This window comes from Papaver somniferum, chromosome 8, assembly GCF_003573695.1.
Source record: "Papaver somniferum cultivar HN1 chromosome 8, ASM357369v1, whole genome shotgun sequence".
In the NCBI taxonomy this organism is placed as follows: domain Eukaryota; kingdom Viridiplantae; phylum Streptophyta; class Magnoliopsida; order Ranunculales; family Papaveraceae; genus Papaver; species Papaver somniferum.
The window spans coordinates 86959678-86987080 of NC_039365.1; the positions used below are offsets into that span (position 1 = coordinate 86959678).

A 27403-nucleotide genomic window follows, 5' to 3' on the forward strand; every position below is an offset into this window, starting at 1 on the left:
AAATTTTTAGATGAAAAGTTGAATTTTTGTATTATTCTGTCGTATAGTAATGGGCCGCAAAAAAAAGATGTTATTTAGACCTCCACGTAAACTGACCCTTACCGCTAACAATGTACAGTAGCTGCTCTTAAATTACTTAACTTCGGGGTTAAATGAGGCCAAGGCATAATCCGAGCCGTCCAACCTAAAAAGGATCTCAGCTGTTCTTTGTCTCCGCTAAACACCCTTCTTCCTTGGAATTGTCTCTCCCATCACAAAGAAGAAGAAAAACAATCCCTCCAACACCAACGGCAACGTTTGGTATTCTTGGGGGTCATAGTTTCTTAAACTCAAAGGATGAGGGGTACTTATTGACTAAAATATAACCAAGGGTCACTGTCTAATAAAAGGAATTAATATTATTGTGCACGTCTGAAGTGAAAACCCTCGATTCTGTCTAACATACGCATTTTCTTCAGAAACCCTAACTCTCTCTCTTCCCTCCCAACCCACACAAGACTAGGGTTTTGGGATGTCTTACATGTATACTGTCTGTACCCTTTAGTTAGTTGAAGGTTTCCATCTATTCTGATTCACTTTTACTTGTAATGTTAACTAAATCTGATATGTTTCTTGTTTTTATCATTAGATCTGATATTGGAATATGAATACAAAATCTTGAAGTAAGTCGTCCGGTTAGTGCTTTTTTTCCCTTCTTTCAGTGCTTCTAAAAATTTCTTTTCTATGACATGTTTGTATTCTGCATGTATTTAATTGTCGGTACATAAGCTATTTAATGTTCTTGAAAAATGATTGATTTTTCTTCTTCTCTGTATTTGGTTTATCAAACTAGACATGAGTGTATACTCTTTTGATGTATAATTTATCATCTTTTTACCTCTAGCTAGCACTAGTGCTTACTGGAATTGGGTGCTGGTCCCATATTTTTTTTTTCCTTTTTGTCGCAGTTGGTGGTTTTAGGTTAGGTGTTACAGAGGGAAGTTTCTAGCCTGGACTTTCGAATGTTCACAACGAGACTCAATATAGTCAAGATGTGTTTGTTTAGTGACAATTTTATTAAATGTGTTTGCTTTCAGTAAATTATTACTGTGGACAACTGATTAGAAACTCAGTGTATCAAATCATTGTACAGTGAAACATTCTCATAGGCATATCTTCATCACATTTATGTAATCCAATTCAACGATCCATGGTCCAAGATGGTATCAGGTCTTCTGCTGGTAGAATCTGGTGCTGAGCGTTCCGTCCCTACTACTTTTAATCTGTGAGATATGATTTAATCCATCTATAATTATTTGTCAATTCTTCTGGTGCTTCTAGTTGAAATATGATTTACACCAAAAAAAATCAACTTATTCGGACGGTTTGATGTGTTTCACTCAAATCAGCATAATGTGGTTACCTTGAAGCAGTTTATAATACTTTCCTTATTATCCTCATCCATACTTTTGAGAATGTGTCGATATGACATTGAGTGTTCGAAGAGCACACATTTACGTAGTACATGGGATTAGTTGATAATACTCTAATATAGTCCCACATATAAATTTGTTTCATTGGTTTTTAAGTGATACAAGACAAGGATGTTAAATGCATTTACTTATGCAGTATGTAACCTATTTAAGCCTATTATGATTGTAAGGAATGGTGTATTCTCACTGCTAAATTTGCATGAATCTTGAACGCTTGCAATCTGTCCGATAATTGTGTCATTAGTTTTCTGGTTCCGCTGTGCAATTGTCTGTCATCCAAAGAAGCTCTAACTTAACATGTTTTGATTCTTGACTACAAGAGGTCTTTCGAGAGTATGTTTATGTTTAACCTCTATAATTCACTAGAATGTTTTCAACTCTTAAATATTCGTTTGGTTGTCATTGTGTTTAATCAGTTCAAGAAGCATTTCAACAGTGTATCATCCGCGAAATGTATTCGGTTTACTCAAATACACATTTGTCTATCCTAAGTTTAAGAAGCTCTAGGACACCTTGGTTTGAGTAAGAATTTGTTCTTTTGCACTAATCTGCCGTGATCCCGGGCGTTTGAGCTAGATGGCGTGTTCAAATTCTTATTCCACCTCACCCCATCTTTGCTACTTGCATGGATTTGCTTTCTTTAATTAATCTTATTACTTATTAGTTATTTGGAAAATACCTGTATGGCTTATTTAATTCTGATACTGCTGGTGTGATGGGGGTATCCTTAGATGTTCTTCAGATATATTATTTTCAATTTAAGCTTCAAGAACAGATAAGAACTTCGATCAGAGAGTAATATTTTTGTCAACCTTGGTGTTTTCAGATTATACATAGGAAGCATTGCATCTCGTATTTATTTTATTGGAATGCGATGACTGAAAGTGTTCGAAGGCGGAGTTCCAAGTGGGATTTGAAAGAAGATCCCGACCATTTTCCTGCAGAAATTAGGCAAGGCAGTGGGTGGTCTGGAAGAGGTGGTGAGTTCACTCATGAGAAAGAATCTAGATCAGAGTGGAAAATTTCCAAGGGCCTAAATAGTCATGACCCGAAGTGGTCTAGTATGGAAGCAAGAAGTGTTTCAAGAAATGAAGGTAATTCTAGATGGTCATCGTCGTTGGAACCGACAGCACAAAACAGAGGCATAGAAATTTACGAGTTTGACAAAAGAGATTATAATGATATGTCGAGATCCATGGCGCTCGACGGTGATCGAAGTTACAGTTTGAGTATGTCTCCTGGTCTTGATGGGTGGAGAGAAAAGAATCGAAGTCGTTCTCCCAAGGGTGGTTGGAGCAGGTCGCACAGGTTTATAACTTGGACTTGTCCATTGCCCGTGTCTTTTTTAATATTTTAAGTCTGCTTTTCTATCCGAAAGAAAAACACTGTAATACCAGTGTTCTTTTTTCCTGTTCGGCTTCTATCGCATAAACCAAAGCTTTTGTTCTGATCTGCAGGAGTAGAAGCAGGAGCAGGAGCCCGCCCCATGGTTATAGGCGCGATTTAGAGGGATCTAATGGCGGGAGAAGAAGTGGATCACGTGTATGCGGCGAATTTGCAGAAGAGAGGAGTATACGTGGCAATAGTCACAGGTTTCTTCATCAAGATATTCAGGACACCTATGAGCATAATGGTAGAAGGCATCCGGGAAGAAGCCCAGGAAGGGGTGGAAGTAGTAAGCATGAGAAGGGTGGAATAAGGAACGCTTACACAGAAGAACAAATGGATCGTCCACGGGATAAGATTTCCCGTGGGTATAAGGATGTTTATCATCGCGATTTGGAGAAGAGTGAGATACTGAGGAGCAACAACATATCTTCGGATCGGCCCTGTATCGATTTTTTGGAAGGAAACTGCCGTAAGGGTTCATCATGCAGATACGCTCATCATGGTGCTCCATCAGAAGGCTGTGGAATAAGAGTAAGGGACCTTGATAGGAAGGAGACTACTGTATTTTATGGACATGACAATAAGCGCGAATCACAAAGGCTCTGCAAATTTTATGCTGCAGGCTATTGTCGCAATGGAGACAGTTGCAGATTTTCTCACGAGGGCGCAGCTCGAGGTAGTCCTGAAGGGAGGTCACGTGATGATAGACGGGGGCATGATTTGGATCACGAGAATAGGTTGCAGGGAGGTTCAAAATGGAGTGATAAACAACCGGCAGACTCGGCATATGATGGTCCGGATGCACGGTCAGTTACTGAGAAACTAGTTCATCATCTGAGTGATGAGAATAGATCTTGGGGAGCTCCGAAATGGAGTGATATTACTGATAGCCATAGTGCTGGTAACGAAAAAAAATCATCCAGAGGTTCAAAGTGGAGTGACAGAGATGCTGCTCCAGAGGAGAAGTCAAATGTTTGGGGGAATGACAATGTTGGTGAAAAGATAGGTGTTGTTGATCCAAGGTCTAAGGAGAGGTCTTTCAATAGTCAGCAGAGCCACTTGGATAATGCAAGTAGAACATGGGGAGGTCCATCACGGAATGATAAGCCAATAGATTTTACCCTCCACAAATCTCCTCAATGGATAAGTGACAACAGTGGTGGGAGCATGGGTTTTGAAGAACCAAAGGCTAGTGGGAAATTTCTTGCATCTGAATCTATGATTTCTACAAGGGATATCGAGCAATACTCTCTCTCGATTAATGACAGTAGGGGACACAATCAAGATTCACAATCCCACATCACTAATGAGATGTCTATTAAAATTGGCAAACCTGATGTAACACAAGAAGTCTCAGCTCAACCTCTTTCAAGCTTCAATATGAATACACAGAGTCAAACAGTATTACCTACTCAGCCTTTCAACTTGAATGGTGGAACTCAGCAGCAGTCTTCAAATCCATACAGTCGAACACATCCCCAACACGTAGAACCAATAAAAAAATCAGATCTTGTTGATCCAAGATTGACGTTACAGCAGGTAACATCTGGGACTTCTATGACGCAAAACATATCTACTAATGAGACGGTAGCACAGCTAACGAACCTTTCAGCGTCACTGGCTCAGATATTTGGAAATGGTCAGCATCTTCCACAACTGTATGCAGCTCTGAACCCTAGCACTTCAGGTTTGGTGTCTTCACACCCTATTGAACCAACCCAAGTAATTGCTCCACAACCCCTCATTCATCTCAATCAAACTACTCACTGTGAAAAGCAGTATGATCCTATTAATGACAGCATCGACCAGACCGATCTTGCTGGTGGAGGTTCTCAATCCCCTATGAAAAGTATTCTTCCATCATCTACTGCTGCTGATCCTAGTGGGGGTGATCCTCCAAAGATCAGTAGTTTGGAGGAAAACGTAAATGCGAGTAACGAGTTGAAACAGCCTGAGAAAGTCATGGATAAAAAAGAGGAAACTGTGCAGATGGATGCAGATGGAGATGGTGATGGAGACAATCAGGGAGATGAAGAGGGTAAGAAAAGCAAGGATCCCAAGGGGATGCGGATGTTCAAATTTGCACTCGTGCAGTTTGTGAAGGAGATTCTGAAGCCCACATGGAAAGAAGGGCAAATGAGTAAAGAGGCTCACAAGACTATAGTGAAGAAGGTGGTTGATAAAGTGACTAGTACAATCCAGGCTGCTCAAATCCCACAAACACAGGAGAAAACTGATCAATATTTGTCTTACTCAAAACCTAAGCTTACCAAACTTGTACAGGTGAGAGCATCATTTATCCAATATCTTTGTAGAGTCACTAAATTTTTGATTGAATATTCCTACTAATTCTATATTCTCTCAAGTAATTCTGTCTTCCTCTTTGTTTGCAGGCATATGTGGAAAAACATTCGAAGACTTAGACATGCTTGAAACATCTACTGTTTATAATCTTGTATCAATCAAATGATTACCCAGCAGATTTGAGTTTAGCCCCTCGAGATTTTCTTGTACAATTAGTTTTTCCGTTGGCTCTATAATTGGAGCTCATTATATTCAAGTATCTCTCTTGTTTACTTATATGTTGCTGGTAATCATGTCAGATTAGTAGCATATCTCCCGAGTATGGATAATTTTTAACAATTTTTCTTTGTTATGTACTATATGCTGAAAGTTGCAGTCTGAAGAAAGTGGGTGAACGTTCTTTCTACGTTCTTTTATCTCTCGAATCTTGAATTGGGCAGAACATCCTTATGGAGGCTTCTGCTGCATCATCAGGGGATTTTAGGTTATTCCTATGTTCCTGGACAAGCAGTGTGTCATCGTGGTAGCCGGTATGGTGCCAGGGCAACTACGTCAGGGCATAAGACTAACTTACTTCTGTGATGCATAAGGTATGTTCTCTCAACACAGTTTCTTTCCTCCAGAAAACAATAAATTCTTTTTCATTTTTGGTGATTTGCGCCTTAGTGTTTTTTCACTCTCAGTTCATTTCCAGAAGTAGTTTAGGGAGATTAGGAATCAACAGAGCTTTTGGGTTTGCATTTTCCATTGTTGTTTAGGTGTCCGATGAAAGGATTATAGTTAACTGATTTATGTGGTATTTTAGTTGCAACCATCAAGAGTTCATGTGCATGTATATTTCCTATTGACTAGTAATTGTGATGTATTTAATTACCTTCACGTCCTTCACTAAAACTGTGTAAGCAATTGTTTAAGTCCCCCTTCTTGTAAATCTTATATTTATGCGCCTTACTTTCTATCAAGGTACAGTACCAATGATCCACATGGAGTAGTTTGTTCTAAGACCATATATTCTTAAAGAGGTGTTTATCATTTATGAAGTTCAAAAAATGATTTCTGCTACTGGATGTTAGTGTGTATATATCATTTTGCTCTTATTAATAAATTGATTCTTGGGTCAATTCTGATGCACACAGTATTCACTATTCGGTTATGATGGGCATCTCCTGGATGGGTGTATGCTACTGAATCACAGGATCCAGTTTGAGTGGTTGGCTCCAAGTATACTTGGCGGAACAAAGCAGTTGATTGCTGTTACATTGACTTGAGGAACAAGGGTTGGTTTGGCTGCTTTGTGCCTTTGACTACCTCTAACTAGACTTCTTTGGCTTCAGAATAAACTGATTGTGTTTTGGCAATAATATTGTATCCTTCCATATTATCCACCGACTGTTTTAGCAATAATGTTGCATCCTACAAGAACTCCCTCTAATTCAATATGTATTTTAATTAATTAATTTTATTATTATTTTTGATCGGTTAAAGAGAATTGATTAAAAAGCACACAAGTCATGTACGGTGGGAGATACAGCGGGCAAAGAGCAAAAAGCCCACAAAAACAAAAAACCTTGATCAAAAAGTTTCTAAGAATACAAAGAGTATTGATAAAAGATATCACAACTTGTAACTTGTGAAACCTAACAATCCAAGAGCATTAACTTGTGAAACCTAACGATCCAAGATCAACTTGAAGACCACAATGAGTGACAACTGTTTATTGTTAATTAGCATACTCGTCGACATCTTCTATAATTAAATCATCGTGATTTTTTTTGTAAAATCGCAAAACACTTCTTTATGATGAGTCTTTTGAGATGGAAATTCTAATCCTTATAAAAACCAGAATTCACAAATTTATCGGGCCGACACTTTGTTAGGTACGTTGGATTTCGGATGCTTTTTCTTTTTTAAAATTGAAAGGGTACCATTTGGGAACATAACGTACCTTTACATTTCATATTCATTTTCATACCAATTCCTGTCATTAGCTTGGATGATGATGGCTTTGCGATGCTTACCTTTGAATCTTCCAAAACTATTTGGGAACACACCTTTACCTTTGTATTTTAATTTATTGATTAGGTCGTACTGTTTGATTTTTAGTCTGATGAGCATCTTGTGTTTCCTGGTACTGACATGAGCCTGAATTGTTTAGTGTGGCTAACCTACACTGATAAATGTAAGGCTATACAAGTTTCATGAATCCATTTCTTTAGACATTGATAACCAAGGTGGTATTCGTATACAAGTTTCATGAATCCATTTCTAACATCGTCTATGGGAAAGGTAATGGGAGTGATTTGCAGATGTCATTAGTTAGCATGAGAAGACGCTTTCTAATAACCGGTAGACTTGGAGAAGGGCTTGCCGGCCTGGATGATGATAGTTGTAGAACGCTCCGGTGAAGGTGCAACATTTATTGAGGTTAATGCTGTTATCTTTATGGAACAATGATTTCACCCCTTGCCTTTTTTTTACAGCCCTGAAGCATTTCTAAGAGATCACGTCCCTTCCCTATTCTACATGTGGAGATGTTTCATCTGTCTGGCGCGTTGACAGGATACTACATTTGGCGTTGGTGTATGCTAGAAAGTAATGTGAAATCCTGATAGGTTATGTGTGGCGACGACCCAGGAACACCTTGGATCGCCAACCGATAAGATTGTGATGAATCTGATGATAGGAGGATCCTGTCATGTTGGTTGGAATCTACTATGGGATTTGTCAGTAAGGGAATGAAAGATATGGTTGGGGAAATAGACCAAGGCTATTTAAGGCTATTTGATGGTAAGTTGATATTTAGAGTTTAGGTATGACGAATGAGAGGTAGGTATTTTGGTGCCAAATTTTCGGAAGAAGTTTTTGATGAAGACTAAGATCAGAGTTTCCAAGATTGTTAAAGGCTCGAAGAAGTTTTTAATGAAACTAAGATCAAAGTTTCCAAGATTGCTAAAGGCGGGTACCAGTTTTGCTAAGGTGGTACCAATTCATGCAAACCAGCTTTACTAGGGCGGTACCAATTCATGCGAAACAATACAATCCCGACTATTGGATCTCTGGATTTGTAGCAGCTCTACCAAGGGACTCATGGCTATTAAATTGTATATGTCGAAAGTGTTTGAAAAAATGTAGTGTGATTTTATCTTACACTCTTTGAAAAATCTGGGATTTCATGATGATTTTTACAGGTTAGATGGCTAGTGCAACTCTACAACTTCCATTATCAATCTTATGGAATAGAGCGCCAAATGATATTTTCCTGCTTGAGAGGGGGTTTTGGTTAAGGAGACCCCCTTTCTCCTTATTTATTTAATTTGTGTATGAAATGTTTTTCCAAGTGTTTATTAGCCGCCGAACAAAAAGGTGACTTGCATGGTGTGTGGCAGGCTAACAAAGATACCTACAATGACTGCAAGTGCACAACGTTCTATTGTAGATAAGGCAAATACAAATCGATCCACAGAGACAAGGTGGGTGTAACGTGAAACTTATGGTCTTACTACCACTGATTCAATGAGAGAGTAACAACAAGGGGTTTTGTTTGTGTCGATACGACAAAGATATTTGATAGTAACAGAAATAGTAAAGCAAGATGCAAGGAAAGTAAATAGAACAATTGATGATGAGAGTACTAGGGCCTTGAGTCCATCACTAACTTACACTAGTTATTCTTAAATGACACTAACCTTGTCTCTATAATTGATTACAAAAGGGATGTCAATCCTCTGTATATTTAAGGTCTCTTTGACATGAATTATCCAATCACAACTAAGGTATTACTCCGAAGCATTAACTATCTTTTTACGACACAACTAATCAAAAGCGCAATCTATAAGATGAAGCGTGAGTTGCAGTTATTCAACACAGGATTGTTCTAACTACAATGGATACATGGAATACACTGTGAAAGTAAAGCATTGAAGTACTAAGATTGAATTTTATTCTAAGACAATTAAGCACAACAAGGTCACTGCCAAAAGCATGAATAACAAGCAATAAGCCAGGGTTTCATCTCAACTCTAGCAGAGTAATTTAGAACATGATAACAGAGTGCAAACACAATGAAATTAAACTAGACGATTGACCCAGCTAACTTGGATGATTTGATACAGATAAACAAGCCCCTATATATACACAAAAGCTCTCAATCCTTCTTCTATTCGAAAATTAATGATAACCCAACTTACCAACCATACTCCATTGACTTTTCTCTGCCTTCAATTTCCCTGCAACTACATTGAATCGATGTTCCCCCAATTGTAGAGCTAACCCTAACTCTACCTCTCTAAATCTTATCTTTTAGGGTTACTGTTCTTGATAAGAATAGAGATAAGATAGATAGAGATGGAGAATTAAGAGTTAATGATGGTGAATTTGTGCTCAGTGTACGGAGGATAAGGGGTAATGGAGTTAATGGAGGAAGATGCAAGTGGTGGTGGTTCTGTGAAAGAGAGAAAGAATTGAAGAAGGTGTTCTTCTGGTCGATTAAGGGAGGAGATATAAGGTGCTACGGTGTTGCGCGAGAGTATCAAACATTGATGTGCTGAGAGTATGAGTTGTAGGATGATTGGAAACTATAGTGATCTAACGGTTCGGGTGTTGAACGGGTTTGGATATTGGGTTTGGATTTGTATTCTCTACCAAGCCTACTGCTTCAGTAGCTCTCTCAAGCGGCTTTCCAAAGGTGCGCAAGAGGATTGCAACTGTTCTTTACACGATATTCCCTCGCGCTTCACGACTTTCTTGCGGGAGTCTTGTGTTGTCTCTCTTTCGGTTTCCGCTAGCTACCATTTCTCTGCTCTTTTGGGCTTCTCAATTCATCCAAGCTTTATTTAGTACCTAAAAACACAAACTTAATTAGTAAAAATATTTATTCTTGAAAACAAAGAAAACTCCAAATTTGGAATAAAATAGAGAGTTAGAGCACAATAGATGAGTTAAACACCAATAAAAAGGTGTAGAAATATGCACTATTTGGCGCTCATCAAATACCCCCATACCTGAATTTTACTTGTCCTCAAGTGAAACAGAAAATAAGAAATCCTAATTATACCACTGTCGCTGGTCTCTCGAATGCATTTAGCGTATGCACTAAGCCTTTAAACCTCTAGGTGTCCCTAGTGGACGAGTTGTAGTCTCGTGAGGGCCTACCAGAGATGTACCCACAAAACCTTCTCCGACCTCAGAGCGTAATAGAGTCCCAAGCATCCAAGGATCATGCTAGTAACACGAAGTTATAAATACCAAAGAACGCACTCTCATCCTTAAGAGTTGAGCGAGAAGTAACCATACCATATGAAAGAATTCGGGTTCGAGAGTGATCACAAGCCTCGACTTCTGCCTCACCAATAAGGTTTTATGATAATTGCTCTCAAAAAGACCGCTTTTCTAGTCTCTTATGTGTGCAGATAGGAATAAAGAGTAAAATTCTGCACACGTTGAATTGTGGGAAGGATAACCTTCCGAGATAATTTCTGGAGACTCCACAAGGTTGTGGAAAAAGAATCTTTTTCTGATGATCTCTAAGAAATGAAATCAATCATTTGCATGGATGGGAGTACTCACATACCTTCACATCCGATCGGAAATCAACACCACTCTCACAGCATCCATACGTCTTCGTCTTCGGTCTTCAACTGTTGATGATGAACTTCTGGACTTCATAGAACCTTGACAATTTCTGATTTTTTTCTTCAATTTCCTTGTTGCTTGAATTTTCCTCTTAAATACTTCTTCTTTACCATGGTGTTATTTAAACAAAATTTAAAACAAATTGTTTTTTTTTTTTTTGAAGTTTGTTGAATTACATGAAAATGACAAATTGAAAATAAATAATGAAACTACTAATTCCATGGAAGAAGGACTTTATAAATTGATTCTTCACAACTTGTATTGTATTGATTTCAAAAACTTCACTAATTCTCATCTTTTCTGTTTTCTTTGCTCTTGTAAAATACCTCTTCAAATGTGTATAGAATTCCGCTCTTTGCATTGTATCTTTACTTTGAATAAAAAATACTTTCCTTGAGTTGTTGCATGTAAACCTCGTACTATTTCAACTTTCTTCATGCATTCTGACGTTGCTCTGCTCGTTGGTGATGATGTGTTTCCATGAATCTGTTGATGTTGTCGAGAGAGAGAATGGTGCTAACTGCAAATCAAACTACAAGAAGTAGTTTTCATCTTTAGACGTCATCCTCATGATTGACAAAATTAGCACTCAAGTGATCAAAAATAGTGTTGAAAGTGGTGCGAAGTTGGGTAGCTCACCGTTCCTACCCGGAATTTACGTATGGTGACGCACACTCTAAAAGGACTTTTTATATAGTCACAAAAAAATTGAAGGTCGGTGCCTCGCTTGATGTAAAAATAGGTAGTATCCACTAAGGGTGATCACAACTCTACTACCAAATATCTTTGCAGCACCTAATTCGCCCACCGGCATGGTTAAATCCAACTTTAACGCTCTAACAACTAAGAAACCCGATTGTGTTCTCCAGTACTTCCAAGTTCAGTTATTTCGGTCAGACTCTCTATGTAAACATAGCTAGAAGCATGCTATTGACTCTGAGATCTCTAAAAATTGGAGGTTTTATGCAAATATTTACAAATATTTTTGATTTTTGATTTTTTTTTTAATTAAAAGCAAAAAGACTAAAAACTCTATATGCAAAATACTCTCCCAAACCTAAATCGAACATTGTCCTTAATGTTTCAAAATATGATCAGAATTACAACAACATACCAGGAGAACAGTGTAGAACAGATTTAAAGGAAAGTGATTACCAGATGCAAAAGGATGGTGCTAAACCATAATTGAATGAATGCTTTGAAAGCAAACAACATGAGCGCAAGATAAAAAATTTTGGTTAGCACACATAAAAACTATGCAAAAAGAAAAAGAAAAAGGAAAAGGGAATGGACTTTTAATCCATATGTATGTACACAGGTGAACCAGTTTAGTCCACATAGACGGGGTCTTCCAAGTCTATGGTCTCAACTTCTGGTGGAAGATACTCTAGAATTGGTTTCAATCTCTGACCATTGACTTTGAAAATGTTCTTGTTGGTAACATCTTCGAGTTCCGCTGCTCCATGAGGGAATACTGTGTGTATCAAGAACGGGCTTGTCCATCTCGAACGCATTTTACCTGGAAAAAGATGTAAGAGAGAATTGTACAACAAAACCTTTTGGCCAGGTGTAAATGACTTGCGCAAAATATGCTTGTCATGGAACCCTTTCAGTTTGTTCTTGTACAACTTAGCATTGTCATAAGCATCATTTCTCAATTCTTCTAACTCATTTAGTTGAAGTTTCCTTTGGGTGCCATCCTTATCAAGATCAAAGTTCAATTTCTTAATAGCCCAATATGCTCGATGTTCTAGCTCTACAAGTAGATGACATGATTTACCATACACAAGTCTATAACTGGACATGCCAATAGGAGTTTTGTACGCAGTTCTATAGGCCCATAAAACATCATTTAAACGTAAAGACCAATCTTTCCTAGTAGGATTAACAGTATTTTCAAGAATATGCTTGATTTCCCTATTAAAAACTTCTACTTGCCCACTGGTTTGTGGATGGTATGGTTTTGCTACCTTGTGAGTGATTCCATACTTGCGCATAAGTGATTCAAAAGGTCTATTGCAAAAGTTTGTAACAACATCACTGATTATTGCTCTAGGTGTTCCAAAACGAGAGAAAATGTTTTCTTTAATAGAAGAAAGAACTACTTTATGGTCATTTGTTTCGGAGGCAATGGCTTATACCCACTTAGAGACATAATCAACAACAACAAGAATGTATAACATACCTTCAGAGTTAGGAAATGGACCCATGAAATCAATACCCTATACGTCGAATAATTCAATAATCAAAATAGGTTGCAAGGGCATCATGTTTCTTCTTGAGATACTTCCTAGTTTCTGACATCGGTCACAAGCAACACAGAATGCATGACTATCTTTGAACAATGACGGCCAATAGAAACCACTCTGCAAGATCTTTGCAGCAGTTTTCTTGGAACTAAAATTGCCTCCACATGCATGGTCATGACAGAAATAGATGACATCTCTTTGTTCAGAATTGGGGACACATCTCCTAATGAGTTGGCCAAGGAAGTATTTAAACAAGTATGGGTCATCCCAAAAGAAGTATTTCACTTCAGCCAAGAATTTAGAACGGTCTTGTTTGGACCAATGCAAAGGCATTCTACCTGTAGCAAGGTAGTTAACAATATCAGCAAACCAAGGAATTTCAGAAACGAGCATCAGTTGTTCATCAGGGAATGACTCTCTAATAAGCAACGATTCATCAATAGATTCAACATTCAACCTAGACAAGTGATCAGCAACAACATTTTCCGACCCTTTCTTATCTCGAATTTCGAGATTGAACTCTTGCAACAAGAGTATCCATCGAATTATACGAGCCTTAGCATCTTTCTTAGATATAAGATATTTCAATGCAGCATGGTCAGAATATATGATGACTTTAGACCCTATCAAATAAGATCTAAACTTATCCAATGCAAACACAACATCTAGCAATTCTTTATCAGTGGTTGAATAATTCAGTTGAGCATCATTAAGTGTTTTACTAGCATAGTAGATCACATAAGGGAGTTTGTCTACTCGCTGACCTAAAACAGATCCTACAGCATAGTCAGACGCATCGCATATAATTTCAAATGGTAAAGTCCAGTCGGGTGGTATGACTATAGGAGCATACGTGAGGAGGGTTTTAAGTTCTTCCCATGCACGCACACAAGCATCATCAAATACAAAAGCAACATCTTTTGCAAGAATACCACACAAGGGGCTTGAAATTTTACTAAAGTCTTTGATGAATCGTTGGTAGAAACCGGCATGGCCTAATAATGAACTTATCTCTCTCACAGAGCGAGGTCGAGGCAAGTGTTGAATTAGATCAACTTTGGCTTTATCTACTTCTATGCCTTTCTCAGAAATGATATGCCCTAGAACTATGCCTGAATTGACCATGAAATGACATTTTCCCCAGTTCAAAACCAAATTCTTTTCTTTACATCGAATCATCACAAGAGTAAGATGATGCAAACATTCATCAAAAGAAGAACCAAAGACAAAAAAATCACCCATGAAGATTTCAAGAAATTTATCTACCATGTCAGAAAAGATGCTCATCATGCAACGTTAAAAAGTAGTGGGTGCATTACACAACCCAAAAGGCATGCGATGATAAGCAAATGTACCATAAGGAAAGGTAAATGTGGTCTTTGGTTGATCCTTGGGTGCTATATGAATCTGGTTATAACCCGAATAGCCATCTAAGAAACAATAGTGACTATGCCTCGGCAACCTTTCTAGCATTTGGTCAATGAAGGGAAGGGGAAAGTGGTCTTTCTTGGTTACCGTGTTCAACTTCCTATAGTCAATACAGACTCACCATCCTGTAGTTACACAAGTGGGGACTAGCTCATTCATTTCATTTTGGACTACAGTAATACCAGACTTTTTGGGTACCACTTGAATGGAACTGACCCACTGGCTATCTCGAATCGGGTGTATGATACCCGCATCAAGCAATTTCATAATCTCACCCTTAACAACATCTCTCATGTTGGGGTTAAGTCTCCTTTGCATTTCCATAGATGGTTTAGTATTTTCTTCAAGATTTATGTGATGCATGAAAATTGTGGGACTTATACCTTTAAGATCTGAGATGGTCCAACCTAAGGCCTCTTTATGCTCTTTGAGTACTTCTAAAAGTTTACTCTCCTTCTATGCGTCTAAACATGATGCAATAATCACAGGCAAAGTATCAGAAGAACCTAAGAAAGCATATTTCAAAGTATCAGGTAATGGTTTCAAATCAAGCTTAGGTGGTTCGACAAGAGATGGGGCATATTTGGAATCAGAGAGTGGAAGTGGTTCCACTGCAGTCTGTCATTTAGCAATATCCATGAGTGGCACAGATTCAATCAAAGAGTGTACTTCACTAATGTACTCAGAATAAAAGAGATCTAAGTCAAAGTTACTAGACATGCTTGTAAGGGATCCACAGATAAGATGTCAGGCAGTGAGTCTTGAATTAGACTCTCAATCATGTTAATCTCATGGAATTCATGATCATCACAATCAATGGGTTGTTGACTAATTTTAAACACATTCAATTCTACAGTCATGTTTCCAAATGAAAAATTTAACACTCCATTACAACAATTTATGATAGCATTGGACGTCGCTAGGAAAGGATGTCCTAAATAACAGGAATGTGACCATCTGGGTTTTGGACATGTTGAGTATCCAACACAATGAAGTCCACAGGGAAATAAAATTTCTCAATCTTGATTAACACATCTTCTACAATCCCACGAGGTATTTTCACAGATTTGTCTGCTAATTCTAGCATAACAGGGGTGGGTTTCAGCTCCCCAAGACCCAACTGCACATACACAGAGTATGGCAAAAGGTTCACACTGGAACCTAAGTCTAACAACCCCCTATCAATTGTATGGTCACCTATAGTGCATGTGATAGTTGGACTACCTGGGTCTTTAAACTTAGGTGGTGTTTTGTTTTGAATGATTGAACTCACCTGCTCAGTGAGAAAGGCACGCTTATGCAGATGAAGCTTTCGCTTTTGAGTGCATAGATCTTTCAAGAATTTAGCATAAGCAGGTATGTTCTTGATTTCTTCGAGAAAAGGGATGTTTATATTGACTCGTTTAAACATTTATAACATCTAATTGTACTGGGTACCTTTCTTATGTTGCACCAATCTTTGAGGAAATGAAGCAATAGGTACATGAGATGGTGCAGGGACATTAACATCATCGGAATGCGTAGAGTCACTATCATGCTCAGATTCCTTTTCCACAACGGGTGTATTCTGTGGAGTTGTATGCACCAGATAGTCTGATTTAGACTCGACTGACTGTGGTACACCTATATTGTTCTCAACAACTTTATCACTACGAAGAGTAGTGACAGCATTCACGTGATCACGAGGAGTCTCATTACAAGTTGAGGTGCTCGCCTGAAATACATTTTTCTGAATTTGTTGAGGTTGACTAGGGAGTTTACCCTTTTCTCTCTCATTTAGTGCATCACAGATTTGGCCCAATTTGAGTTCTAAATTCGCAAGCCTCTAGTCATTTAACTTATGATATTGCAAAAGATTTTGATTCATTTGGTTTACAACATCATCAAAACTAGGCCTTTTCTCTACAGGGTACTGTGTGTGTGTTTGTACTTGGGTGTTTCTACGATATGAATATCCTTGGTTATTACTTGTTGTACCCCTTTGTACGGGCCCTTTAGACCATGAGAAATTAGGGTGATTCCTCCACCCTGGGTTGTAGGTCTGAGAATAAGGATTGTTCTCTTGCTTATGATACAAAGCATTGGCCTGTTCTAGTCTAGATTCCTGAAATGCTTGTAGGTCTGGACAACTATCCACTAGGTGGTCTGAACCGTGACATGCTGCACAATGGGCTGTCTCAATTTGGTCACAGAGAGTAGGGGCAGTAGTTTTCACATTCTTCTGCAGATCTAGCGCTTCTACTCTCCTATCCAAGGATGTAACATTTGCTTTTTCTTCAAAATCGGACTCGATTCTGTGGACATTAGCTACAAGGCCGGTCTTTTTGGGCTCACGGATGGACTCCCATTGCTGAGTCTTCTCAACGACTTCGATTAAGAAAGTCTAAGACTCATCAGCACTTTTGTCAATAAATGCACCATTGGACATTGACTCAACTGCGGTTCGGGTCTTGACATCTAAGCCTTCATACAAAATTTACACAAGTCTCCATTTTTCGAAACCATGGTGAGGAAATTGGATCAATAATTCATTGAATCTCTCCAAATATTTGGCCAAGGTCTCACTTTTTAATTGCACAAAACCGTTCAGACTTTGACGAATTGTCGCAGTCTTATGGTTGGGGAAAAACTTTTAAAAAAATTCTTTTGTAAGATCTTCCCATGTTATAATGGACTGTGGTTGTAGGGCATGCAGCCAAGACTTGGCTTTTTCTTTCAAAGAGAAAGAAAACAGTCTCAATTTGAGGGACTCTTCCGGCATTTGGTTAAAACGCAGAGTCCTACAAATATATTTACAATCTCTTACATGGTGGTAAGGGTTTTCATCATCAATCCTTTTAAACACATGCAACATATGAATTGTGCTTGCTTTCAGTTCAAACTGGTCAGCATCAGCTGGTAAAACAATACACGAGGGCTGGCTTACCCTAGTTGGGTACATGTGCTCCTTCATACTACGGGGTTGGTTCAGTTCCTCACCCATTGTATCAGATTGGTCAGGGCTATCTACTTCAGAACTAGGTATGTCAACAATATCTTCTTGGCTAATTCTAACTAATCGATTTGTTTGGTCACGGAAAGTGACAATCATAGCCTAACATGTTATAATACCCATATAACCAAGAAATTTGCTATTCAGGGAAACAATGCTTGCGAGAATCAAAAACTTGTTCCAAGAACTATGCACTCAGGTTTAACATGTTGTATTGATCATATAAGCAGCAAATGCGCAAATCAGGGAAGTAATGAGAAACATATTCAAGGCTGAACGCATGCAGACACAAGTTCTGGCTCTAATGAGATTAAGATATGCACAACAAAGTAACAATCTTTACAAGTAGAAATGTTATTCAAACTTCACAGATTCATATGCAAACTCAAGATGCTGCATGGGCTGGGTGATTGTAATAAACAACGAGTTTCTAAGGTGAGCATGGCATAAACAGTCATAGCATAAAAGTATCAGATATTGACTGATGGATATTAAGCAAACAGTTCACTCAGATATCACAGAATCCTGCTCATGAATACCAGAAATTGCAGGTCTGAAATATTGCTTAGTAAGGCAGATAATGTATCAGGTTATCATGGTTTTCATTCATACAGATATATAGAGTGTAATGAGGTTCAGGAATGACACCAACCGGTTTTAGCCACAATAACTGCTATACTCTGCTCATTTTTCTCCTTCTTTTCCTTGGTTTTTACAGAGGTGTAACAGGTACCTGTTTGCTCAGAAAAAGTTATTAGTTCCCAGAATTGTAGAGATAAAACAAGGGAACACAGATGAAAACAAGATACTGATACTGATGCAGGTAACCTAACTGAAGCTAGATGCAAGAATGCAAAAATAAAAGACTGATAAGATAATGCAAAGATGCAGAAATATAGATGAATTGATCATAGGGTTGCAGATTATAAACAAATGGACTGATTGACAATGACCGAGGTGATGCAGGTATGCAGATAAAACTGAGAAACAAAACCTAAAACTAAAATGGATACTGAGATGCAGCTTATAATAACAGATGAACTAACTACACTACAGCAAAGCTACAGATGATACCAAACTTTGAAACACTGAAGCAATGACTATGACAGAAATACTGAAACTATAACTAATGTTAAGATGCAGGCTAAACTACAGAATGCAAAAGACTCAAACCAGATACAAGAAAATGATAGTAAACAAACTGAAACAAACTTAGCAACTATAGCTAACACTAAGGAGATAAAAATTATACACAGATGGATTAAAAAACTAAGTTATACTAAAGATGGCAGAAAACAGAACTGGTATGCTACAGGACAGTGGTGCATGTAAACTAAAAGAAGGACTAAAAATTACAACTACTACCAATGGGGAATATATATATAGATGGCTTGATAACTAACACTATCTAAGTTATGCTAATGGAAGAAAGAACAATGGATTCACAACTTTTAACACTACTCAGAGAATGTATGTTACAAGATATGAAAAACTGCAGGCTTACATCAAATTAAGAGCTACGGTGTGAGATGCAAGATGAACAGAATGCAATGACTGAACTATGCTAAAGAAAGTTTGAAGATGCAATAACAGATAGATTTAAAGTGATGCAAGATGTATGAGCAAATAGATTAACTAAATTACAATATAACAACAACGCTACAAATGAGGGTCGACTACAAACTGAAAAGTAACATGAGGCTTAGCATGCTAACGCAAAATACAGAACTAAGTTACCTTACAAGACTTTGATGCTGGCATGAGATAAAACAAGGATGCAGTTAACTAAAAATTTAAAATTACAACTAACAGTAAAAACTGGATGCAATCTTCTATATACAAACAACATACTAAATATCAGTAAAGCGGAACCAAAGAAACAAATACACCGCTACCGAGTCCCCGGAAGCGGCGCCAAAAACTGTTAACACTACGCAGTGCATATTTCTACACCTTTTTATTGGCATTTAATTCATCTATTGTGTTCTAACTCTCTATTTTATCCCAAATTTGGAGTTTTCTTTGTTTTCAAGAATAAATATTTTTTCTAATTAAGTTTGTGTTTTAGGTACTAAATAAAGCTTGGATGAATTGAGAAGCCCAAAAGAGCAGAGAAATGGTAGCTAGCGGCAACCATAAGAGAGACAACACAAGGCTTCCGCAAGAAAGCCGTGAAGCGCGAGGGAATATCGCGTAAAGAACAACTGCAATCCGCTTGCGCACCTTTGGCAAGCCGCTTGTGATATCTACTGAAGCAGTGGGCTTGGTAGAGAATCCAAATCCAAACCCGTTCAACACCCGAACCGTCAGATCACTATAGCTTCCAATCATCCTACAACTCATACTCTCAGCACATCAACGTTTGATACTCTCGCGCAACACCGTAGCACCTTATATATCCTCACCAGAAGAACACCTTCTTCAATTCTTTCTCTCTTTCACAGAACCACCACCACTTGCATCTTCCTCCATTAACTCCATTACCCCTTCTCCTCCGTACACTGAGCACAAATTCACCACCATTAACTCCTAATTCTCTATCTCTCTCTATCTTATCTCTATTCTTATCAAGAACAATAACCCTAAAAGATAACATTTAGAGAGGTAGAGTTAGGTTTAGCTCTACAATTGGGGGAACATCGATTCAATGAAGTTTCACGGAAATTGAAGGCAGAGAAAAGTCGTTGTAGTATAGTGGTAAGTATTCCCGCCTGTCACGCGGGTGACCCTGGTTCGATCCCCGATAGCGGCGCCAAAAACTTGGTAGGCTAATAAAGATACCTACAATGACTAAAAGTGCATAGCATCCTATTGTAAACAAGGCAAATACAGGTCGATCCACAGGGACAAGGTGGGTGTAACGTGAAACTTATGGTCTTACTACTACTGATTCAATGAGACAGTAACAACAAGGGGTTTTGTTTGTGTCGATACGACAAAGATATTTGATAGTAACAAAAATAGTAAAGCAAGATGCAAGGCAAGTAAATAGAACAATTGATGATGAGAGTACTAGGGCCTTTGAGTCCACCACTAACTTACACTAGCTATTCTTCAATGACACTAACCTTGTCTCTATAATTGATTACAAAAGGGATGACAATCCTCTGTATATCTAAGGTCTCTTTGATATGGTTATGGTATATGATTTTACTGATGCAACCCTAGTACTCTAAAACATCCATGAAAAACCAAAAATTTGTCATAAAGGGTCGTCATGGTATAAAGGTATCCGGCATGACGACTCCACGTCACCAAATAATGACAGCTACGAGTTATAATGGTATATAGGTAGGAAGATGACGACTTTACTTCTGAAAGTGATGACTCTCTTTTCTACATGACGACTTTCCAAATCATAATGAAATATTTAGAAGTTGCTTCGGAAAGATAAGAAGAATGATTTTGTTAAGATAATAACATTACATCAATCTCGCATTACACAAGAGTTAGTATGCGCATTCTTGAATCTCACACATTAATATGTCGTCAATGTACTTACGTGCACGATGGTACAACACGGTATATTCCTTGTGGTGAATGAACTTTCTTTCCCCGTGTATTATTCTTCATATAACATTAAACCAACCGATCTGAAATTAATGAACTAAAATTTAGTGTTCAAAAATAAAATTATGAGAAAGGTACAAAATGTATTAAAAGTTAGCATGTTACTCACTTTTTCAGGAAGAGGAGCTTGGGGATGGTTTTTTTTCACCATTTTTGTAACTTTGACGAACTCCTGAATGGAACATTTGATGTAGTTGAATCGAAACGCTAAGTCTGTCCATTCTCGGTTTTTGGGATTCGCGATGCGCTCATAAAAGAACTCTTTGACTCTCTTCCAAAACATTGAATAAATTTCATCCGGATGTTCATGAAACACCTTAATGAAAGATTTAACGAGATTTATATCTTCATCCGGTTCCCATGCTACCATTGTCATTGATGTCTCACTTTAAAAAGAAAACAAATTAAGTTGTGAAAGATGTAGAAACAACGAAAATTGAAGGTTTGTGGTCTTTTTTTTATATAGAAGGGCGATTGTATTATATAGAAGAAACCCCAACGATCACATTTTTTTAAATAAACATCGCAGTCGTCACGTTTCTAAACTATGAACCGTGAAGATTCTGGTAGAGATAAAGTTGAGTTTATTTCAAAATATAAGCATATAAGTCACCACGGTATAAAGATGTCGACCATAACGACCCTATCCCTAAATGCTGGCAGCAATGAGTCGTACGTAAAAGTCGAAACCTAGAGACCATAACGACTCTAGGAAAAATGAAGTGAATACTACAAAGTCGTCATTATCTACGGGTCCCCTCCATGACGACTATGGATGATAATGAAAAGACGAGGGTACCCAAATACACCACAATCTTTTATTTATCAACCTATAAGTCCTCTTCCGAATGTGATCGTCTATGGACAGAGTCGATACAATACAACAATTCGGTTCACACTTCGTGTGATTGTCTATGGATACGAGATCAAGACAATATAACAACAAGATCACTTGTGTGATTGACTATGGATACAAGATCAAGACGATACGACAACAAAGTGTGTACTTGATAATAGGTTCAAAAATAACCGAAACTTTATAGGATCAATATCAAGTATTACGGAGTTAACATACTTGTGTATGTTACTTAATTAGAATAACAATTATAATGCAAAAAACAAAGTAAAAGACACAACAAGATTTTGTTAACGAGGAAACCGCAAATGCAGAAAAATCCAGGGACCTAGTCCAGTTTTGAATACTCTCAGAATTAATCCGCTATACAAAATCAAATACCAACTTTGTATAGTTGAGACCAAGCAGACCACCCCTAGCTACTTAGTTCCCTCAGTATCCTTGCGCCTTCGACTTCTAGAGTCGCGCACGTGAATAGCAAGTCCTTTGGATCGTATTCCAAACAACAGAGGAAGAATCTGTTTGGTAACCACTCTAATCAATCTTTCTAAAGATAAGATGAGCTGCTGACAAAGGATTTTATATTTAATCGAATAAACTCTTTTGTCTGGTTAGATCAATCTATCCAATAACTACATAAATAGTCAAGTTTAGATTCACAATCAATCGATATAGATATAGATCTTAACGATAAACTATAAAGTGATGCAGATCTCACCCAACTGATCAATTAGATATGTCAAAGATAAATTGATTCTAGTTGGATCCAGCTGATCAAGGTTTATTCACTAAATCCACAAGATACCAAAACTAATAAGAAACCTTATTCGTCTTCAAATCTTCTATTGCATTCAAAACCTGCACAGCAACACTTAAATCCACTTGTGATCAATCACACACAGAACGAAGTCTGTTAACAATGGATTATCACAACATGTCTTTAGATCTAACAACAACTCTAAAGATCCGGTCGATACTTTAATCTAGTCCGAGTGAATCTTATATCAGAAGAGAAGATTCTCAAGAATAAACAAACTAGGTTCAATCAAAGTTTCAACAACCGTTAGTCAATCAAATCAATAATCAAAAACTACAATATCAATGCAATTATCTAGTTTCCCACCAACGGTACTGGTAGAGCTTCTTGATCCCATAGAAGTCTTTAAACGAGCGGTCGTAAGAGATTTCACCTAATTAGGATACTTTCCTCTCCGAATAGATGGCTCCACCAGAAACAACAAGAAATGAAGTTTTCTTGGCTCTTAGGATGGTTTTCTAGAAATGAAAACTTAGGTATTTATAGACCAAGGTTGTTTGGACGACAACGAAATTCCAAAACCGAAAATATTCTCAAGATATGCATTAAAGTACCCAATTTCGGTTTTTCTATTTCCACTTAAATTTGAAACCTATATTTCCGAAAACTCTCATAGAAAACTTCTATTATTAGTCTTGCATATTAACTAATAATAGTTTCTAGAGGATATGCTTTTATTGCTGGTAATTAAAACATATATAATGAAAATCATAATTAAATACTTTTCAATTTTTCAGACTAGGGATCACCTTGAGTATCAAGAAATATCTTTGAAAAATAAATGATAAGATTAAATGCTTATGTTCAAAGTATGTCGACATCTTTAAACAACAAACCCTAGTTCCGAATCTTCACAAGTTCATGAAGATAATATGTAAATCATGAAAAATCGGACTTGTATCTTGGAATCGGTCCTACCACACTTCCAAACAAGTTTAGAATTTGTTCTAACAAAGTTCCAAGACTACTATGTGATTGGTCAAACTAAGTCATAATGGTTAGTTGTGACCGGTCCTACCAAGTCACATACATGGGTTCAGATTGGTTATACCAATCACATGGATCGATATCACCTAAAAATGGTGATAGGCACATTTTTATGTCTTATATAATCTCAATTGTATATATTATTAGTGCTCGATTTTATATTTATTTATGGCTTTTTATGTCCCTGTAGGTATTTTTGGAGAAATAAGCTTTTGCGGCGAAATTGGCTAAAAAAGTGGTTTTTGCGCTCGTGGGAGAAAATTACTATACGGACTCTCACTTTGGATAAGGGGCGACCAATTACTAAGGGGCATACATTTCGGGCATGTGCTAAAGGGACACCAGAACTGGATAAGAGGGAGGTCACCTTCACCGTTTGAAAACAAGTTTTGGCGGGAAGCATGTTCTTCACACCTGCAGATTTAGGATTCGATTTTTGGGCGAGCTACAATGAGACTAAAGGGCTGAAATTGAATGGGTATCTTCCTTAGGCCTAAACAGGCCTGGTGAAATCTTTGAATTGCACCCAAATTGGCTAGAAACCGAGCTGGAGCTAAACAGGGAAGGTATTTTTACACGGACCTTATTGAGCTTATTTTTAGAAGTTTTAGAGAGACTAAAGACCTAAAAATCTTTCCAAAGATACATATCTATCTAAGGAAGAGTTTGAGATAAGTTGGAAAGCTCAGAAACGCGTGAAACAATTTTGGGAAGAGATTATTGCCGTAACTGCCAAGAAAAGAAAATAAGAGATTTCGAGAGGTTTTGGGGAGATTAAATCGCTCTGTTGGCTATATATAAGTTGCTGGGAGTTCAAGGAAGGGGTTCGAACAGTTTGGGGTAATTTAGAGAACCACAGGAGACAAAAATCAGAGTTACAGACATTCGTTTCTGCTGGTGTAGAAGCAAGAACACGAGGAACATCGACCCTCACCTAACTGTCGCAGAAAACTGTCGTCCTTCTACATCACTTAGCTTCTATCGTTCTGTAACAGTTCCGCTTGTAATAGAAACAGTCAGTCTGTAACGCTTATAAACGTTGCAAACTGTCTGCTTATTACTTTTTCATTCTTTTAATCAACTTTTGGGCTATAAACATGTATTTTGAGCAAGTGATTAATATGAGGAGCTAAATCCCATTGCTGAGGCGATAGAGGAAGCTATTTTTCCAACAAGAAGTGGTATATTCTATTTTATTTATTTATTTGCAATTATTTTATGATTATTTGCCTTGGTTGAAAATTGTTTGAATGATCCTTGTTAAGCAATTGTGATTTCTTTTGATAGAACATACTTGGACCTAGGTTTTTGATGTTCTATGCTTTGGATTTACACTTGTTATTTTGAGAATCTACTAGTTGCAATAAGTTAGAATCAACTTGAACGAGAAAATTGTATAAAATCACTTTGAACTTGGAAAATAGTGGAATCTTAGCCTCAGTGTTCTTTTAATTGATATCATCTTTGATTGAGTTTGTGACAATTTTTAGTTTTTTTTCTATTTTAGTTTTAGAATTTAAGTCTATATTTTATCCTTCGCAAGTCTGAGAATCGAACCACTTTTACCACTATCTCAAAACTACATCAATTTTTGGCGCCGCCGACGCGGATTTTCTTTTAGGGTTTTTAGACTTAGTTTTCTTTTATTTTTTTTTTATTTTTTAGGTTTTTATTATTTTTGTTCTTTTTTACGTTTTTGGGTATTTGTCTTTTGTCTACAGGTTTTGGATCATAAAGCGAATTGAGCCAAGGAGTTTGGTGATTTCGTAAGGACTGGAACTTAAAGCATAAAGACTTGGAGCGAAGATTAAAGCGAAAAGAACGAAGAAGAAGACAATTTCTTTTTAGATATTTTTTATTTTTTTTATTTTTTAGGGTTTGTTTATTTTTCTTTATTAAAAAAAAAAGAGAGAGAGAGAACTGTATTAGGGTTTGCTATTTTTGTAATTTTTCTTTTCTTTTGGACACTTGGACATTGGACATTATTATTTTTAAACCCTAAGGAAGGGTTGGTTTAAATACAAACTGTGTGCAGGGAAGGACGGTGATTACGATATCACCTCGGCCCCTCGGGTTCGTACATAACATAGGAGTTGTGGCCCGAGTCGACTTCAGCGATTCTTCGCCCGTCTGGTACGGGAGGTAAGTTTTTCGAAACACCCGCGAATCCCCTGTCAGCGGGTTTAATGTATTCCTTAAGGTGAATATATGCTGAGGACTTGAATGCGATTGCTTTTAATTCCTAGTAAAGGGCAAGGACTGGCCATACAAGATAAGGGTTCGGATTTCATCACCGTTCTCTTCTTGCCCGCCTTAGGAACACGAAACCAAACGCGAATCTAAGCCTAAAATTTTGACTAGAATGAGACCTATAGGGTAACGAGCTTAATAGTAAAGTCGTTCGAAAAATATTGGTTACTCTTTCGAGCATACTTCGAAGTTCTTGACGGTTTATGTGAGTTGAATGCGTGACTGCGCCGCCTTGTAACCGGTGAGGCCTTGGGTATCAAAGCTCCACTGAGCTTCCCTCGCTTTGATTCAACTTACTTTGACTCGGATTGATTCCAGAGGGTTTGCTCAGATTGTAACGAGTTCCTTTTCGAAAGAATAGAAGCTGGTCTAGTGACAATCTAAGTGGAGCCATCATGCTTTTTGTTTGCTAGAAATTTAGGTTTGATTTGGTTGAGTCAGCCTTGTTTTGTATTTGCATAGATTCCCTTCCTTATTCTGTTGCATGCCTGAACGTAAAAGAGACGCCCTAGGTAGATTTGTTAAAGAGAAACCTAGTAGTTCTAAGCGTCTTGATTACCTCAATTTAGAGAGTCCGATTCGTGAAGATTCCGTTTTTGAACGTCCGTTTGAAGAGAAAATCCTTGATAGTCCAATAGCGCCAGAAATAGAAACTTTGAAAGCCTTGTTGAATCCTACTAGGACTACTCGTCCCTCGTGTATCAAGTTACCTGAAACTGAAGCAAATTATGAACTTAAGCCTGGAACCTTACAGTTGCTCCCAATCTTTTTAGGAAAAGAAAATGAAAACCACTATTTCCATGTTAGGGACTTTGAGGAAATTTGTAGTACCCTGAAAATTAGAAACCTTGATGATGATGCTTTAAAACTCAGGTTATTCCCCTTTTCCTTAAAAGATAAAGCCAAATCGTGGATGTATAGTTTGGCTTCCGAATCAATTGAAACCTATGAACAACTTACATCCTCCTTTTTGAACAAGTTTTTCCCTAGGCACAAAACCTCGTCTATTAGGACGCAAATTTGCACGTTTACACAACAGGAGGGAGAATCTTTGTATAGGTATTTGGAAAGGTTCAATGATTTATTAGCCCAATGTCCTCATCATGGTTTAGAAAAGGTTAGGTTAGTTCAGATCCTTTATGAGGGTTTAGATTATCCCACCACAACTACAGTAGATTCCATGTGTACAGGTGGGTTTGAAAACCAAACAGTTGATAATGCGATGACATACTTGCATGAAATCGCCGAAAAGACCCAACAATGGGAAAGTAATAGGGTACCCCAGAAAACAATTCTTCTAGGCAGAGGAAACATTAATAGGGTAGAAGAAAGCTACGAATCAGATGCCAAAATTGCTGCTATAGCAAAAAGGTTAGAAGCTTTAGAAGTGGGTCATACTAGTGGTAGAATAGAGCCTTTTTGGGAAGGCAATACTGTTGAAGAGCAAGCCAATGCTTT

General features: G+C 37.7%; 2 protein-coding genes and 1 pseudogene across 4 annotated transcripts; 1 reads left to right on the top strand and 2 right to left on the bottom strand.

Moving 5' to 3' along the window:
* Positions 1–390: 390 nt before the first annotated feature.
* On the top strand, positions 391–5578 carry LOC113301916 (zinc finger CCCH domain-containing protein 38-like). Of its 3 annotated transcripts, XM_026550752.1 has the most exons (6): positions 391–522; positions 629–674; positions 1133–1264; positions 2299–2780; positions 2930–5144; positions 5255–5578. In XM_026550752.1, the coding sequence occupies exons 4-6, from the start codon at positions 2347–2349 to the stop codon at positions 5282–5284; spliced, it is 2679 nt and encodes an 892-aa protein (XP_026406537.1). In that variant the 5' UTR covers positions 391–522; positions 629–674; positions 1133–1264; positions 2299–2346; the 3' UTR covers positions 5285–5578. The 3 variants fall into 3 exon arrangements, with proteins under 3 accessions (XP_026406537.1, XP_026406536.1, XP_026406538.1); XM_026550751.1 differs by lacking the exon at positions 1133–1264; XM_026550753.1 differs by lacking the exon at positions 1133–1264 and having other exon boundaries at positions 432–662.
* A 6546-nt stretch (positions 5579–12124) lies between these two features.
* Positions 12125–14797, bottom strand: LOC113305737. The gene is made up of 5 exons (XM_026554744.1): positions 14656–14797; positions 13597–14157; positions 13115–13383; positions 12982–13018; positions 12125–12879 (listed from the first exon to the last, which is right to left on the bottom strand). Exons 1-5 carry the CDS (start codon positions 14795–14797, stop codon positions 12125–12127), a joined length of 1764 nt encoding a protein of 587 aa, XP_026410529.1.
* Positions 14798–26955: 12158 nt separating this feature from the next.
* Positions 26956–27055, bottom strand: LOC113307096 (annotated as a pseudogene).
* Positions 27056–27403: the final 348 nt, after the last annotated feature.